Source organism: Hordeum vulgare, chromosome 7H, assembly GCF_904849725.1.
Source record: "Hordeum vulgare subsp. vulgare chromosome 7H, MorexV3_pseudomolecules_assembly, whole genome shotgun sequence".
In the NCBI taxonomy this organism is placed as follows: Eukaryota; Viridiplantae; Streptophyta; class Magnoliopsida; order Poales; family Poaceae; genus Hordeum; species Hordeum vulgare.
The window spans coordinates 552,221,645-552,241,118 of NC_058524.1; the positions used below are offsets into that span (position 1 = coordinate 552,221,645).

Sequence of the window (19,474 nt, forward strand, 5' to 3'; positions counted from 1 at the left end):
GGCACTAAATAACAATGATTTAAGTTCATCACTAATCCCGATGGTAGCTGAAGTGACACTGTGCCGATGGCGATTGCATCAACCTTGGAACCGTTTCCTACGCGCATCGTCACTTCGTCTTTTGCCAGCCTTCGTCTATTCCGCAGTTCCTGTTTCGAGTTGCAAATATGAGCAACAGAACCGGTATCGAATACCCAGGCACTACTACGAGAGCCGGTTAAGTACACATCAATAACATGTATATCAAATATACCTGATTTTTCTTTGCCCGCCTTCTTATCTGCCAGATACTTGGGGCAATTGCGCTTCCAGTGACCCATACCCTTGCAATAGAAGCACTCTGTTTCAGGCTTAGGTCCAGCCTTGGGTTTCTTCGGCGGATTGGCAACAGGCTTGCCGCTCTTCTTCGAATTGCCCTTCTTGCCTTTCCCGTTTCTCTTGAAACTAGTGGTCTTGCTCACCATCAACACTTGATGCTCTTTACGGAGTTCAAACTCTGCGACTTTCAGCATCGCAAACAACTCGCCGGGAGACTTGTTCATCCCTTGCATGTTGTAGTTCAACACAAAGCCTTTATATCTTGGCGGCAGTGATTGAAGGATTCTGTCAGTGATAGCTTCTTGCGGGAGTTCAATCCCCAGTTCAGCTAGACGGTTTGAGTACCCAGACATTTTGAGCACATGTTCACTGACAGACGAGTTTTCCTCCATCTTGCAAGCATAGAATTTATCGGAGGTCTCATACCTCTCGATCCGGGCGTTCTTCTGAAAGATAAACTCCAACTCCTGGAACATCTCAAATGCTCCATGACGCTCAAAGCGACGTTGAAGTCCCGGTTCTAAGCCATACAAGACTGCACATTGAACTATTGAGTAGTCCTCCTTACGTGCTAACCAAGCGTTCTTAACATCCTGATCAGCCGTAGCGGGTGGTTCATCTCCTAGCGCAGCATTAAGGACATAATCCTTCTTCCCAGCTTGTAAGATTAGCTTAAGATTATGAGCCCAGTCTACAAAGTTGCTTCCATCATCTTTCAACTTAGCTTTCTCTAGGAACGTATTAAAATTCAGGATGACTCTCGCGTGAGCCATGATCTACAACACAAATATATTCAAAGTGGACTTAGACTATGTTCAAGATAATTAGAGTTTAACTTAATCAAATTATATGCTAAACTCCCACTCAAAAAGTACATCTCTCTAGTCATTTGAGTGGTTCATGATCCACTTACACTATCCCAAGTCCGATCATCACGTGAGTTGAGTATAGTTTCAGTGGTAAGCATCCCTATGCTAATCATATCATCTATATGATTCATGATCGACCTTTCGGTCTCATGTGTTCCGAGGCCATGTCTGCACATGCTAGGCTCGTCAAGCTTAACCCGAGTGTTCCGCGTGCGCAACTGTTTTGCACCCGTTGTATGTGAACGTTGAGTCTATCACACCCGATCATCACGTGGTGTCTCGAAACGACGAACTGTAGCAACGGTGCACAGTCGGGGAGAACACAATTTCGTCTTGAAATTTTAGTGAGAGATCACCTCATAATGCTACCGTCGTTCTAAGAAAAATAAGGTGCATAAAAGGATTAACATCACATGCAATTCATGAGTGACATGATATGGCCATCATCACGTGCTTCTTGATCTCCATCACCAAAGCACCGGCACGATCTTCTTGTCACCGGCGCCACACCATGATCATCCATCAACGTGTTGCCATCGGGGTTGTCGTGCTACTCATGCTATCACTACTAAAGCTACATCCTAGCAAAATAGTAAACGCATCTGCAAGCACATATGTTAGTATAAAGACAACCCTATGGCTCCTGTCGGTTGCCGTACCATCGACGTGCAAGTCGATATTTCTATTACAACATGATCATCTCATACATCCAATATATCACATCACATCGTTGGCCATATCACATCACAATCATACCCTGCAAAAACAAGTTAGACGTCCTCTAATTTTGTTGTTGCATGTTTTACGTGGTGATCAAGGGTATCTAGTAGGATCGCATCTTACTTACGCAAACACCACAACGGAGATATATGAGTTGCTATTTAACCTCATCCAAGGACCTCCTCGGTCAAATCCGATTCAACTAAAGTTGGAGAAACCGTCACTTGCCAGTCATCTTTGAGCAAAGGGGGTTACTCGTAACGATGAAACCAGTCTCTCGTAAGCGTACGAGTAATGTCGGTCCAAGCCGCTTCAATCCAACAATACCGCGGAATCAAGAAAAGACTAAGGAGGGCAGCAAAACGCACATCACCGCCCACAAAAACTTTTGTGTTCTACTCGAGAAGACATCTACGCATGAACCTAGCTCATGATGCCACTGTTGGGGAACGTCGCATGGGAAACAAAAAATTTCCTACGCGCACGAAGACCTATCATGGTGATGTCCATCTACGAGAGGGGATGAGTGATCTACGTACCCTTGTAGATCGTATAGCAGAAGCGTTAGAGAACGCGGTTGATGTAGTGGAACGTCCTCACGTACCTCGATACGCCCCGCGAACAATCCCGCGATCAGTCCCACGATCTAGTACCGAACGGACGGCACCTCCGCGTTCAGCACACGTACAACTCGACGATGATCTCGGCCTTCTTGATCCAGCAAGAGAGACGGAGAGGTAGAAGAGTTCTCCGGCAGCGTGACGGCGCTCCGGAGGTTGGTGATGACCTTGTCTCAGCAGGGCTCCGCCCGAGCTCCGCAGAAACGCGATCTAGAGGAAAAACTATGGAGGTATGTGGTCGGGCAGCCGTGAGAAAGTCGTCTCAAATCAGCCCTAATTGCTCCATATATATAGGAGGAGGGAGGGGGGCCTTGCCTTGGGGTCCAAGGACCCCCCAAGGAGTCGGCCGAGCCAAGGGGGGGAGGACTTCCCCCCCAAACCGAGTTGGACTTGGTTTGGTGGGAGGAGTCCCCCTCCCTTCCCACCTCCTTCCTTTTTTTTCTTTCCTCTTGATTTTTCTTCTCTTGGCGCATTGGGCACTTGTGGGCTGTCCGACCAGCCCACTAAGGGCTGGTGTGGCTCCCCCAATGCCTATGGGCTTCCCCGGGGTGGGTTGCCCCCCCCCCCCCCCCCCGGTGAACTCCCGGAACCCATTCGTCATTCCCGGTACATTCCCGGTAACTCCGAAAACCTTCCGGTAATCAAATGAGGTCATCCTATATATCAATCTTCGTTTCCGGACCATTCCGGAAACCCTCGTGACGTCCGTGATCTCATCCGGGACTCCGAACAACATTCGGTAACCAACCATATAACTCAAATACGCATAAAACAACGTCGAACCTTAAGTGTGCAGACCCTGCGGGTTCGAGAACTATGTAGACATGACCCGAGAGACTCCTCGGTCAATATCTAATAGCGGGACCTGGATGCCCATATTGGATCCTACATATTCTACGAAGCTCTTATCGTTTGAACCTCAGTGCCAAGGATTCGTATAATCCCGTATGTCATTCCCTTTGTCCTTTGGTATGTTACTTGCGCGAGATTCGATCGTCAGTATCCGCATACCTATTTCAATCTCGTTTACCGGCAAGTCTCTTTACTCGTTCCGTAATACAAGATCCCGCAACTTACACTAAGTTACATTGCTTGCAAGGCTTGTGTGTGATGTTGTATTACCGAGTGGGCCCCGAGATACCTCTCCGTCACACGGAGTGACAAATCCCAGTCTTGATCCATACTAACTCAACTAACACCTTCGGAGATACCTGTAGAGCATCTTTATAGTCACCCAGTTACGTTGCGACGTTTGATACACACAAAGCATTCCTCCGGTGTCAGTGAGTTATATGATCTCATGGTCATAGGAATAAATACTTGACACGCAGAAAACAGTAGCAACAAAATGACACGATCAACATGCTACGTCTATTAGTCTGGGTCTAGTCCATCACGTGATTCTCCCAATGACGTGATGCAGTTATCAAGCAACAACACCTTGTTCATAATCAGAAGACACTGACTATCATCGATCAACTGGCTAGCCAACTAGAGGCATGCTAGGGACGGTGTTTTGTCTATGTATCCACACATGTAAACGAGTCTTCATTCAATACAATTATAGCATGGATAATAAACTATTATCTTGACACAGGAATTATAAAAATAACTATACATTTATTATTGCCTCTAGGGCATAATTCCAACACTTCCGCGTTCAGCACACGTACACCTCGATGACGATCTCCGCCTTCTTGAACCAGCAAGAGAGACTGGTAAATAGATGAGTTCTCCGGTAGCGTGACGGCGTGTCGGTGATGGTGGTGATCTATTCCTGCACGGCTTCGCCTAAGCACCACAGAAATCCGATCTAGAGGAAGAACTACAAACTAGAGGGGAGGGTAGCACGTGGCTGAAATTGTGTCTCAAAAACCCTCAAATGTCTAGTATATATAGGAGGAAGGAGGGTCTAGCCTTAAGAACCAAGGGAGCCTTCCCTTGGCTCGGACGAATAGGAGAGGAGGAGTCCTCCTCCAATCCTACTTGGAGTAGGACTCCTCCCCAAGTTGTCCACCTCTTTTGGTTTTTCCACTTTTTACCTCATGTGCTTTCTTTGGTTGACTAGTCAGCCCATCAAGGGATGTTGCGCCACCATCAAGTCCATGTGGCCCTCTTGGGGAGTGGTGGGCCCAACCTAGTGGACCCCGATACCCATTCGTCACTCCAGTACACTGCCGGTAATGCCCGAAATACTTCCGAAATCCAAATACCAACTTCCTATATATCAATCTTCTTTCCGAACCATTCCGAAACTCCTCGTGACGTTCGGGATCTCATCCAGGACTCCAAACAAAACTTCAGTCACCAGCACCTATAACTCAACTATACCGAAAACGTCACTGAACCTTAAGTGTGCGGACCCTGCAGGTTCGAGAACTATGCAGACATGACCTGAGACACTCTCCGGTCAATATCCAATAGCGGGACCTGGATGTCCATATTGGATCCTACATATTCCACAAAAATCTTATAGGTTGAACCTCTATGTCAAGGATTCATATAATCTCGTATACCATTCCCTTTGTCCTTCGGCATGTTAATTGCCCGAGAATCGATCGTCGGTATCTCCATACCTATTTCAATCTCGTTACCGGCAAGTCTCTTTTCTCGTTCCGTAATACAAGATCTGTAACTAACTCCTTAGTCACATTGCTTGCAAGGCTTGTGGTGATGTTGTATTACCGAGTGGGCCCTGAGATACCTCTCCGTCACACGGAGTGACAATTCCCAGTCTTGATCCATGCCAACCCAACAGACACCTTTGGAGATACCTGTAGAGCACCTTTATAGTCACCCAGTAATGTTGCGACGTTTGATACACACAAGGTATTGCTCCGGTGTTCGGGAGTTGCATGATCTCATGGTCATAGGAACAAATACATTGACATGCAGAAAACAGCAGCAATAAACTGACATGATCATATGTTACGTTTATAGTTTGGGTCTTGTCCATCACAACATTCTCCTAATGATGTGGTCCCATTATCAAGTGACAACACTTGCCTATGGCCAGGAAACCTTCACCATCTTTGGTCAACGAGCTAGTCAACTAGAGTCTCACTAGGGACAGTGTGTTGTCTATGTATCCACAGATGTATTTGAGTTTCCAATCAATACAATTCTAGCATGGATAATAAACGATTATCATGAACAAGGAAATATAATAATAACCAATTTATTATTGCCTCTAGGGCATATTTCCAACACGGACTATGTGGGACAAAGCTGAGAACGACCTGCTTGATAAAGGGGTCCAGCCAGCGACATTGCACTAGCCCGATCGGTCAAGGACTTGGTTCTTTAGGCATGGGGGACCTTTGAACCCAGAAACAGGGAACTGTGTTTTCGTGAAAGCTCAACTTGAAACACGTGTCTTAAAGATTATCAAAGCAATCAAGGAAGTACAGGAAGGGAGGTTGCATCCCAACAAAGAGAAGGACGAGTTGTCAAAGGCCCTCGTGTATCTTGAACACCCTGGACGAACGCGAGGCACATCAGGCACCATTCCGTGGAAGTATGGGTTTCCGAAGAACACTGGTTATAGAAGCCGAGGGAGAAATAAGAAAGAGGAAGGAGACCACATGCAGACTATGGAAGAAAGATTATCACTGCACGAGAAGAAACTAGGGGCATATACCAGTCAACGATCTTGTCAGCAGCACGAAGATCCTTCATTCGTTGCTGCCCACGAAGCTACCCCACCATCTACATGGAAAAGCAGCGTGGCTTCCACTGAGCTTGTTCAGCCTGATATCATGGCTCCTCGCTGCCCCGTGGATGGTATCACGGAGAGGGAACATTGCGAGCTAATTGCGAAATGACATAACTTAACATTGAAGGTGGCGGTTGGCTATGTCTTACCTTGTCGACCTGATGGACTTTCCATTTTTCTCCGATTCAGGATGGCTTTGTTGTTGTCGGGGTGGATGAAATAATGAAAGGATTTGAGGGGCTGGAGCTTGATCACCCTATAGGTGAAGGGGAGATTCATCTAGAAAATGCCTTAAGGATTACCTATCTATGGAGAAAGGAAAACATCATGCTTCCAGACTGGACGCCACCTTAGCACACTCAGTCGGAGGAGGCCCCTGAGAAGACTCATCACAGTCCAGCTCTATCTCCACTGCCTTAGTCGTCTCCAGTGCGTCAGCTATCTCCGTCACCTCAGTTGTCTCTCCCGCGTTAGCGGACTCCGTCGGAGGAGGCCCCTCAGCAGAATCCTCCTCAGCCGCATCAGCGGACTCCATCGGAAGAGGCCCCTTAGAAGAATCCTCCTCCGATGTGTCAGCGGACTCCGTCGAACGAGGCCCCTCAGCAAAATCATCCTATGTCGCGTCACTTGACTACGCCTCCTCAGCAACGGCATAAGAGAGCAGTCGCCGCTTCGGCGGCTAGCAGTACGGCAACAAAGAAATTCAGAGCACTCCCAAGTGTCAAGAAGGCTCCTCCCAAGAGACCCTATGGCATTACGCCGGAGGAAAACAAAGAAATCGTGGTTGCCCAAATGAAACAACATTTTGCACCAAAACGTCCACCTTCAGAGGAGAAAACAGATCTGATAAAAGCAAAGCACTGTCTGGATGCCCTTAAGCAACCACCATCGCATCCGCTGCTATCACACCGTGAACTCTCTATTTTAAATACATATAATGACGTGAAGTGGTCGTAAACTACTAAAAGTGGTGCAAGAAGTAGTGGAAAAACAATTCCCCAGCTCAACGAACAGGAAAAACAATCGATCCCCTCACTCAAGGTGTTTGGCGATATCGCTAATATTGATCCGAGGGTAGTGACCACTAATCCTGGTTTCACTCTTAGTGGTTTCTTAAGCGATGATGTACAATTCGAAACTATTGAGGTAGTAGCCTTAAGATTCGAGCATGGGAAGCCTCTCGTCAAACCTGAGCAATTGAGAAACTATCAACGATGATGCGAAGACTCCATGACTTGTACTTGAAAACCTACAAGGACGGGCACAATAGTATCTACATGAGAATTAAAGATGAGCACTTCTACAATGGAGTCGGTTCGTTGGACGTTGAATTTGAAGAATTATTTCAGTTATACAATCAAGACGCCATCGACAAAACGATCGTTAGTTCCTATTGTATGTAAGTATTATTTCTGTAATTAAGTCTCTAGCTCAGCTCGTTCATTGCATGTATAATTATCCTCACTATATTATCTACATTGAAGATCCTCGAATGCAAAAAAAAACAAATATATGACACTGAGTTCATTAACCTAAATACCATAAATGCATATACGGTACGTAAGATGCCCGTGGATACGGAGAAAAACTTGCTAAATGCATTAACTCGACAACATTGGAGAAGGGCAATACTATTTCCTTACAACTTCAAGTGAGTATTACTAGATGGCATGTGCACATTCTGTTTCGCTTACTCAAGGTTAAGTATAATTGATGAGTTATGCGTGTGCAGGTTTCATTTTATTCTGCTAATCATTAAGATTGAGGAGGGACTAGCACTTGTCTTGGACTCAAGACATAAGGACCCTACAGAGTGGGCGACGATGAGTGAAATTCTCTAGAAGTAAGTTCAATCATTATCGTACCATATCGACAACTTTTGTTCATTTCCTGATATCAAGTAATCATTTTGTTTGTCGGACAGGTTTGGAAAAAGTTCACCCGCACCACTAGTGGTGAATGGCCAAAGGAGCTGTGGTTTACACACTCCAAAATAAGTAGTACTAGCTAGTTTCGCACATCTCTCGTTCATTCTAGTTTCAATATCATTATCATGTTTGATTATTATTTTGATTGAACTCTATTCTCGTAAAGTACTGGTTGAGGCAGGAAGCCGGAAATAATTTATGTGGATACTACGTTTGTGAGTGGATTCACCACGACCCATGAGAGGGGCATATCTTTTCAACAACTTGAAGTGTACACAATATTCATATTTTTGTTTTATTACCATCAATTGTGTTCTGTTTCATTCACACACACACACACACACACACACACACACACACACACACACACACATATATATATATATATATATATATATATATATATATACCCTTCTTTAAATTAGATCGAACGGCAGCGGAAAGAATTCCTACAAAGTGCAATTCAAGAGGAATTGGCAGGATTCTTTGTTGAGTATGTCATACCAACAGACAGAGAATACCATCTGGATTTCAGTAGCGATCTAATTTAAAAAACGGGATCAATATATATATATTAGCTAGGTTTGGGATCGCAAGAGACGGAGAATACCATCTGGATTTCAGTAGCGATGCTGGTAATAGATAAATATATATATTAGCTAGGTTAGGGATCGCAAGAGATAATTGTATATATATGCATGAACGTGTATTATATGTAGTAGCGTCGAATAGATATATGGAAACTTGTTGTTCGACCAAACATGGAGAAAGAGAGGAGATTTCTCTTTATATTTATGACGATGTCGTGTAACGGTTTTCCGTTGCTATATGTACGTACTAGCTAGCGTCTAGTTAGCACCGGTGGAGAACACCAACAGACATAAGGAACCAAAGATGATGGAAACAAAAAAGAAAAGGGGAAACACAATATGAAATCCCTAAACCCTCCAAAACCCTAAACCCCTCCTTAAAAAAAACTAACGTCTGGCTGCTGCTGACGCATGGCCGCCTTTTAGTTCCGGCCGATGTTACCAACCGGGACTAAAGGTCCTCCTGCCCTCGCACCCCACAACGACCACGTGAAGCATCTTTAGGCCCGATTCGTAACACAACCGAGACTAAAAGTTTAGCCCTTTAGTCCCGATTGACGCTCATATACACACGCATACCCTCATCCTTATGAACGCACACACGCACACCCTACCCCTATGAGCACCTTCGAGAGACTGAGCCGGCATATCATCTTGAGATTTACGAAGTCACAGTAAAAATCCTGAAATAAATCGAGGAATAATGCAAGCATCAAGACTTGAACCCTGTTGTGCTGGGAATACCATAGTCCCTCTAACCATCCAACCACAGATTGGTTTGCATTGAACGAGCAGTTACAACGCACCCAATTAGCGGTTACAAAATTAATCTCGTATGGGCCTAAACTAGCACATCGGATGTACGTCCTGCTTTTGATCCGACGATCAAAAATAACGTGTAGTCTGATGCCTAGTGGTGTGTTTTTATCGGGATCTGCCGGCGTAATTTTTCGAGCTGCAACTAGGAGTTGTGTTTATGAGACAAAATTATTTTTTTAGACAAATGAGATAAAATTGGTAACAAAATGCACATCAGTTCTAATAATTTGGGCTTGACTAGATACACGCAACATGGTAGCATAGGCAACCATACGCGGGTAACATATCTAATCTATATATCCCTGGCCTACGAGCCTATCTTGTGAGATTGCATTCACCGTGTACAATGCACTCATACATCGTTGCTGGAATACGTAACTCCCAAAGAGATCCATTCATTCAGTAAGCACGATTTGGCGGAACACTACTGCAACCATCCGCCGCTTAACGGACTAGTGGTGCAACCTTGAGGGCGTAAGTTGATATGATATTTCATGGGCCATTAACTTGAATTCCCGGTGTCTCCCCTTCCCACATTAGTCATCGGCATCTATATGCACATGTCATTTGATAATCTCAACAATTTGCCGCTTCCACCAATCTCATCTCTCTCAAGGAAAAGAGATTTTGGTCGCGTGCCTGCTTTGCTACTTCGTCACCGTCACACATGAAAGCTATTGTTATATGGGTCATCCAGTGCACGCATTGCAAACAACGATGAAAGTTGTGAAGCTCTAGTAAGGCCATTTAAATAGGACGACATACAGGCTATGCAAATCGGGGACATCATTCTGACTGGAGAGGATGGCACATGGATATTTTAATTCGTGGAGATCGTGATGCCAACTTTGGTCTAATAAAGTACACCCTTTGTTCCTAAATGCAAGATGTTTTGGTAGGAACAGAGGGCATATTTGATAGCGCTTCTTATACATGACAAAAGTATTGATAATCTATAAATTGGCATATAACCCTTGAACATGTAGTCTGGTGTGATTGAGTATTTTAGAAGTCTTGGGCAAATCCACAGGGCAAACAGAGCGCTAAACATACACAGCAAACACGTCTACGTACTCCCTCAAAAAAAAAACACGCATGACACAGTACACCAATCTTAAAGAGTGCATTTACAGTACAAATAGAAATGGGCCAAACTGATGAGCAAAAATAAATGTTTATTTTCACTAAAGAATTGAGTAACCGCTTTCATGGTCGTATATGTTACAAAGGATATAAATATGAAACTACCAAACCCCCATTTGGATCCTTGCACCAACCACAACCAACACAAGGGGAAGCCGATCAAAATTAGTAGACAAAAATGAGCAGTACATTATTTCTTTTACATTGACAAACACTGCATGGTTGAATCAGCTCAGTCGACGAGAAGTCAGCGTGGACGATGCGGTCGGATGGACAGGACTGGACTACGGAAGGGGACCGGGCAAAGGATGCACAATGGACCGGGCAAAGGATGCTGCACAATCTTCACAGGTGCGCCTAAGCACTTACGGATGAAGATCATATATGCTTATTCGCCTTGCAAACAGTAAAGCTGGCGGATATTTCCTGAAGCTGGACACAAGATTTAAAACACCTAATTGTTAACTCCAACAGGTCATTTCAAGAGCAAAGGAAACGATTTTTGCAGTGAAAAGAAGTCTGATGGTGGAAACTGGAAACATAAGGACCAGGTATATAGTTCAGTTTGCTACTTCGGTAACAAATACAAATTCATTTGGTTAAGTTTACCGATTTTTTACTCAAATGAAAGAAAGCACCAAGAAGCACACTCGCATCACTGTATTAAATATTGTAAGTATTACTGCAGGAATGAAGAACAAAGCAACCAAGACGTGTTTGCTGTGTCATTGTCATTAGTGCACTGTCATTAGTGCTGTCAAGCCTGTCAAGTCTCCCAAATTACAAACTTGACTAATCCTGAATCCTAAACAGGGATCTAGAACCATTTAGATTTGTTTTATTTTAGCAGTGAGGGCATCAGTTGTTCTTTAGAAAGTAGTTATTGGGTCAGGTGAATATTAAGAGAAATATAAAGATGACTACGTTATGTGCAGCTCCAAATACATATGTAAAATATCATGGTAATAACTCCAGAAAAGGCATTTGCCAGATGTTGCTTGAAGTCATAATTAGCCACCACCGTAATGCACAATGTAAGATCATTTTTCCATGATCACTAACTAACTAGAATCGATATTGCACGAAAATCAAGTTCTCACGGATTACCACGAGATAGCCAATTACAGTATCATGGACTAATGGAAAAAGTGCCAGACCACAAAAAAGAGAGGGCGTTAAGTCAAAAGCTGGTAGGAGACAAGTACGAAAGAAACCAAACATGCAAACATTAATCTATCATCACAATAATATCAATAAAGGAATAAATTACCATATAGCCAGTCTTTGAATTGAGAATGAAGGGCACATGCCAATTCTTTTTTCCGGTTATCATCAAGCTCCAGCTCCCGTAAACTCTTTTGAATGTCTTCCAGAGAAGCATTCTGAAGAAGTGCAACAAGGAAGACAAATTTCAGGAATATAGAAGATATCAGAATATGTGGAATACACTCATTAACATGTCAGTATATATTACGAAATGAGCAACAGACAATAACAAGAGAGTGAACTAATCACACTGTTCCCAACAACATTGGACTCACCAAGTCCAAGCCAGCACCTCATAATCCTACCAGGAAATACGTATTCATTTCAAGCTTTCAGCTCATTGTGCTTATCTGAATCAGTGATAATTCAAATAACATTGGTGGTTAAGAAAAAGGCAACGGTTTTGACATACATATATATATACCCTTACTAAATTACATATTTACATTCAAGAAATAAGTCCAAGTTACTCCCTTAATATTAATGCTCCAGCCTTAACCCCATAAAATCTGAAAAACAGAGTATTCTAGCCCCTACAGCTCCAAACCAGAGAAAATAACCCCCTAGCCTGGTTTACTTCAAGATAGCATGGAGTGGTGTAGGTGACGTAAACTTTGCAAGCCTAATCATCATACTAAATAGATATTCTCAAATGAAAAGGTTAATTGTACAATCCGAAACGATTTTAGAGTTTAGAGTTGAAAAGCCGACATTTCTAAGAGTTCACGGTTCAATAGGGGACTTCTGCCTCTGGCCACTAGCAAGAGTGACGAGTTGGGGAGAATTGAGAGAATTGGAGTGAATAATTTTCCAGCTATAGCCAATTGTTAGGACAGAGCTGACCAGTGGAAGGACTAGTTGTGCCTATTTTTAGTGGCAGAACTGGTCCACGTAATCTTGCTCAAATTGTGGAGCTTTTAAATACCTGGTTATTTAGTTCAGGGGGTTAAGTGACCGAACCCCAAAAGTTCAGGGTAATCTAGACTAATTCCTACAACAACTTCATATTCTTCCTGCTCCAGATATACTCAAGCACCACGTTCTATTCTACAAATACTGTAATCTACTCCCTCCGTATTAAAATATAAAACGTTTTTTTGACACTGTCAGTGTCAAAAAACATCTTATATTTTGATACAGAGGGAGCAATAACAAGTGTGTGCCTGCTTTAATCGAATCCCTCAATTGTGTGCAAGTACATCCAAGATAACTGTCCTAGTTTGTACTGACTAACGAGTAAAAGACGCAAAAATAAATTTGGATTGCAGTTGTACCTTTTTCCTCTGTGATGCCCAGTAAACTTCAGGTAACGTAAATGGATTGTATTTGGTAGGACCTTCTGCCTCAAACCAACTAGGAATCTGCAGAAAGATATTAGCCAATTAGTCAAAAAAAAAAAAACAGAGAAGATTAGCAGAGTTTAAACTGTATTGCATGATGAATTCAACTACTCCCTCCGTCCCAAAATAAGTGACTCAAAACTTTGCACTAACTTTAGTATAAAGTTGAGTCACTTTTGAGTCACTTATTTTGGGACAGAGGGAGTACAATACTACTGCACAGCCAATAAGAATAATATTTGGCTGGTCAGAAACCATGGAAAAAATAACGTTGTGAATCTTCAATAATATATCAAGTTTCAGCATCAGGTTATTTACTGTTTCCAAGTGACAATTAACTAGTTACAACTGAGAATATGGCAAGATGACATCTCAGTTATTACTACCACTGCCACGGACAAGGAAATAACAAGGTTAATGTGGACGCATCAGATATAACAAGTTGACATACACCAATAGATTGAGAACTGAGATCTGCTCGGCAAAACAACAAAGGTTTTCATGGAATTCATTAGTTTATCTTTATTTAAGCTGCAATAATCTAAGGTAAATAACATTTCCATACCATGAAGTCTGTGAATAGATCAGGGTCTAGACAAGTGGCAGACTCGGCTTGTACATCAGAAACCCCTGCAGGATGAGATAATGAATCATGTGGATCAACAACTCCCAGCACAAAAGGTTGATCCCACTTGTTGACGCTAGGGTCCACACCAACTTGTTCCAAATGCTCCCCAAGTTGTGGATAGTAAGTATTAAATGGAGCAACCTGTTAAATGAAGAGGTAAGAAAATTGTTGTTGAAATGTACAGTAAATATCAAATAATACAGGCACATTTTTAACTTTTGCTGTTATAATTCAGCAGGATAAATGCTAGTCTTCTACATTTGGTAAGGTTGACTTTAAAACTTCATGAGTGCTCCAAAGGATGCCTCTTTGATCTCCAAATGTGTAGAAATGGGGAAAACATATCGTAGTGTGCCTCGTATATATCTAAATGCTTCCAAAATTTGATCCTACTGTTCATACAGTTTTTTTTCTTTTATAACAAGGATATACGGTAGTGTACACTTCATCAGATGAAAAAATAAACAAATAAACATATACTCACTTGTAATTTATGGTTGTCCCCCACTATAAGTGGTTGGTGATTTACTCCCAAGTAGAAGATACATTCTCGACAATTGGCAATACAGATTCTTTTAGAAGCCGCAACTATTTGCACACGTTCACAATGCTCAACTTTTACCACCTGACAGCATGAAACAATATTAGGATTGAACATGGTTTAAAAAGGCGCGCCTAGGCGGGTGCTTAAGCGTGCATATGCCCTAGGAGATAGCAAAAAAAACTAGCGCTTAATTTGCACATTTGCGGATAAGTGTGTGCTTTGGTTAGAAAAGCGCAAGGCAGTGGCTAAACGCACAATAAACGCCTAGCTCTTTTTTTAACCGTGGGCTTGAAGCTAGGTAAGTGAAGATACCAATTTCTATGTACGTAATATAGGATAAAGCAGAAATTAAGAACTATGCATTGGAATATAAGAACAATAATCTTATGAATAACATTATGCTGCCTGATGCATTCAAATAGAAATATGGATAGTAAAATTACATCACATACATACCTTGCCAATAGCACCAAGAACAACAGTTATGTCAGAACATCCATACACCGTAGCATATTTGAGAGGGGCTAGGATGTAGATAACAGAATCATGGCAATTCAAAACCTACCAAAGAAAACAATTAATGCTATTGTAGGAAGGGTCGCAAAACTCAGCTTCGGAATTCAACTACTTAAATAGACACTTTATGTTACTTGAACTTCAACCGAGATATGAATCACAGAGCAAATCATCTTCAGTAAACCTCGATATCAATTATCATTATTAAAATCAAATACATGGGTACCTTTATTGAATGCCCTTTAATATCAGACCCGTGTTTGACAACAGAAGTTTTGGAGATACCCTCCACAAAAGACGTATTTCGGTAGTATCCAGGATTGTTTTGCACAGAAGCACCAGTTGGTGAGATGCTCTGAATTCTTGTATTTGTGACAGCATCAGCCATTGCCACATCAGGATCAGATACACTCCGTTGATTGTTTTCCTTAGTTATAGATTTTTCTGCAGTGTATTCCAAGGAAGAAGCTATATTCTGCAGAATCCATTCATGAACTTGAGTAGCCGGAACAGGAGCAGCAGGCATGTCTGGATCAGAATTCGCAAAAAATGGAGCAGCTTGGCTTAAAGGAGTTCCTTCAGAAAACTGCAACAAGAATCCAAGGTGCTCAAAAGTCTCCATTGTCAGTACCTGCATATAGAGAAATACAAATGACAGTTAGTGTCTACTGCTCCGCTCTAAGGAGTTCTCAGAGTAAGAGTATCACACAGCAATGCATCCAAGATTTATTTCATTTACTCCTACATGATAGTAATGTGGATGATTTTGTTCTGCAATCGTACACAACCATGGATGGTGTATATCAACTTATCAAGATCTTTTGTACTGCAGAGAAGATCAACTAGCTCTGTTCTTCCTTCAATCTAAGACCCGATTCATCGAAACTGCCTTGCATTTGCAAAGTAATTTACAGATATATCCTATCACATGTGCTTCCTAGAATCACCAACCCAAGTTACCTTATCCTCAACTGCCCATAGGAATATGGACATCTTGTTTACTTTCGTCCTTTAATGTCTTGACCACGCAATTGTGATCCTTGCAGTTCCTTCATTTATTTGATGAGGCGTCGAGCCTTTGACGTGCATGCACTTGCACTGTTTGCGTTAATTACTTAATTGTTAATTCATTGATTTCAGTGGCCATGAGCATTGGGCAGGGGTTACATGAAGTAGTTCTGCCTTCTCTTCAATTCAGTTACCAGTATTATTGAGAAGAAACCAAGTATTATGTCGTATGCTTGTCCGGAAACCAAGTATTACAGGTATTCTACCAATTTTATTCAAAATTGTGTCCTACATCTACTACAACACTGTTTAAAAGTTACAGCTTGACATGATGACCTTCAAGTAGGGGGATTGATCAGAGCACATTAATGTTATCGACAAAGAACAAAAGTGATCAACTTTGTCACACAAAATATTGAATTTCTTAAAAGGAAAATTGTTACATATTAATTGATACTAACCATAGATTCATCACCCTCTCCATCAACAGAATCTGCCAAAAGAGTTAAAACATTGGCCATATGCTTTTGTAAATAAGATAGCTGATGAGCTTCTTCATCTGCTTGCGAAGGCATAAACCGACGGCTATTACTGCGTACAAGCTGCAATATGAGATAAATAGTAAGTATCTGCTTGACAACTAACAAAAGTAGAGGTTGTGGATCTCTGCCTAGTCTAGGCACAGGAAATGCAGGTTGTGCTTTGCATGTAATGGCAACATGAGAGAAATGGAATTGTAACTGAGTAGTAATCATGGAAAAGGAGCAAAGTAGCACAAGCCCGTGCTTGCATAACTCACTGTCATGAAATATAGTGCTCTTAATTTTGTTCTGGGCAATGTATGATAACTGCATACTTGGGGTGGAGGATAGAATGATGTATGTAAACAGCACTTCAAAGGCCCTCGCGGGCTCTGAAGCACCGATACGGCCATACAGAGATACGTACGGATACGTGTATCCCCAAGTATCCACCCATTTTTTATTTAAAAATAATGTGATGCCCTGGCCATCGGGATACTTAGAAGACACGGCTGGGACACATGATGTACTTAAACCTAGAGTAGACAGTAGAGTTGCTTCTAGCAGCCACCCTCCGGGCTCTCCCAGTCGTGCAAGAGCCTTCACATGGAGAAGAGGCGAGAGACGCAACTGCACCGTCACCGGGATCCTCTTGCTCGTCAACAGACGGCGTATACTCCATGTCCGGTGGCCAGTGCTGTCCATGTCTTCCTCTGTAATTGCCAACAATGTCTCGTCCCCATATTCTTCCCGTAAGTGGACGATGCCATGCGCCTGGAGAAGAGGTGGCGACAGCAAGGACCAGGACACTGCCGGAATCTCACATCCACATCTGCATTGCTGTTGCTGGCCGTTGCGGGATTTCCTCTTTGCCACCACCTGCTCCTGTTGTCATCGCTGGCTAGGTACAAATGTCATCTAAGACAGTGGGTGACATGTATTTTATCTGCTGGCTAGGGAGGCAAGATATGGGGTAGTACTTCGATCTCAAATCTTAAAATTATCTTTTTATCTTGATTACATGCAACATTTTGCAGTTATTTATACAAACGCGTTGGCTGTTTCTGGAAAATGCCATATCGCATATCCCCGTGGTCTGTATCCTCATGTTGGTGCTTCTTAGCTCACGGGAAAACAGCATTTGGACAGAAAAAATCAACAATAGGCAAAATGGCCTTCTAAAAGGAGAGATATGGTCGTGGAGTATAAAAGATGTGTGGTGGTGCAAAGTTGCAGACGGGAAAGGTGTATTTTGATGTACAAAGTTATTACTAGTCAAATACAGCAAAACATGGTGTCATCAACCACAGAAAAAAGCCCACAATGCACAAGGAATATAACACTTCCGTGTAACTAACAATCACCCTGATCACTGACTGAATCATCAAACACCCCATTAGCCACTAACTCCCAGAAGCTAGAAGTATGAGTACATTACCATAAGCCAATACCATACAGCGCACACAAATGGAGCTGCATGTGCATTACTGATTAACAAAGTAACCCTGAGGAGCAAAGGCAAATCAAATGTTCCTCATGCTCGTCATTTCAGTGATGAATATATCACCAGGTTGCCATTTCTTAATCGTATGCAAACAGAAATTACCAGACAGTAATCGGTCCACAATCCAAACACGCAGCAATCATGCCACAAACAATCGGGCCGGAAAGAGAGGGGGAGGGGGCTGATCGGGACCTGACCTGGATCGGTGAGAGCGCGGAGAGGTATCCGTCGAACGCGGAGGTGGATGGCCAGACGTCGGCGACGGACGGCGAGTCCTTGTGGGCGCGCGGCACGAGGCGCTTGTAGGACTGGATGTAGAGGAAGAGGAGCACGTCGCGGAGGTCGGCCTCCCACGCGCCGTCCGCGGCGGGGCCGTCGCCTTCGCCGGGGAGGACCGCGGCGAGCGTCCCGAGCGCGAGCGCGGCCTGGTCGGCGGGGATCTGCAGCGCCTCCGCGAGCGCCGCGGCGCCCACGCGCCCGTGGCCCGGCGCCGCGAGCTTCGCCTTGAGCTGCGTGAGGGTTTGCGTGAGCGTGCCCTCCGGGAAGACCAGCTTGGGGATCGGCAGGAGCCCGTGCTCGAACGACTCCCGCCGGGGCCGGAGGACGAGGGACGCGGTCGCCGCGGGCGCGGGGGCTGGGGTGGAGGCGGGCGCGGGGGAGGGGCCCGACGCCGCAGGGGCGGGGGCCGCGGTCGCCGGCGACGCGTCGAGGGGCTCGTCGGCCATTGCAGCGCGAGGTGGAGGAGCGAGGGAGGGGCGGGTGGAGAGATCTGGGGACGGAGGGAAAGGTGGAGAGAGACGGTGAAAGGAACGAACGATGGGCTCGCCGCTGCCGCTAGCGTAAAAAATTTCCTCGCTTTTTTCCTTCCTCCCTGCGACGGTCTGGGCTGGGCGTGGAAGACAGTGTCTCTGGCTGGTGGGGTCGGGTGTGGGTCCACATGTCACCGTGAGCTGGAGCGTGTAGGCGGGAATCCAGAGGTCACGCGGCATTGCTTGCTAGCGATGTCTGAATGAGATTGTGTCAAAAAAAAGAATGGGATGAAAAACGACGAAAATGGTCCTTTTCAAAAGATTCAACACAAAATAAACTCTATTTGGTTGAAATCCCCGCATTGGATCCATTTGGATGAAACCCTAATTCATCCCTTTTTTCTTTAATTTTCATTGGATATTTGTATGATAGTGTTAAGGATTTGGGTGATTTAGCATATGTATGGTTCAGGATATGTACTCCCTCCGTTTCTAAATATTTATCTTTTTAAAGATTCAACTACGGACTACATACGAAGCAAAATGAGTGAATTTACATTTTAAATTATGTCTATATACATCCGTATGTAGTTCGTAATGATATCTCTAAAAAAACAAATATTTAGGAACGGAGGGAGTATAATTTAGGTTGTTTACGATACTGTCGGGGATTTAG

General features: G+C 43.6%; 1 protein-coding gene across 1 annotated transcript; it reads right to left on the reverse strand.

The window, feature by feature from the left end:
• Positions 1–10,737: 10,737 nt before the first annotated feature.
• LOC123408466 (TBCC domain-containing protein 1-like) lies at positions 10,738–19,054 on the reverse strand. Its single transcript, XM_045101571.1, has 9 exons — positions 18,247–19,054; positions 16,486–16,626; positions 15,243–15,647; positions 14,957–15,061; positions 14,441–14,581; positions 13,894–14,097; positions 13,263–13,349; positions 11,993–12,104; positions 10,738–11,154 (listed from the first exon to the last, which is right to left on the reverse strand). Exons 1-9 carry the CDS (start codon positions 19,036–19,038, stop codon positions 11,111–11,113), a joined length of 2,031 nt encoding a protein of 676 aa, XP_044957506.1. The 5' UTR covers positions 19,039–19,054; the 3' UTR covers positions 10,738–11,110.
• Positions 19,055–19,474: the final 420 nt, after the last annotated feature.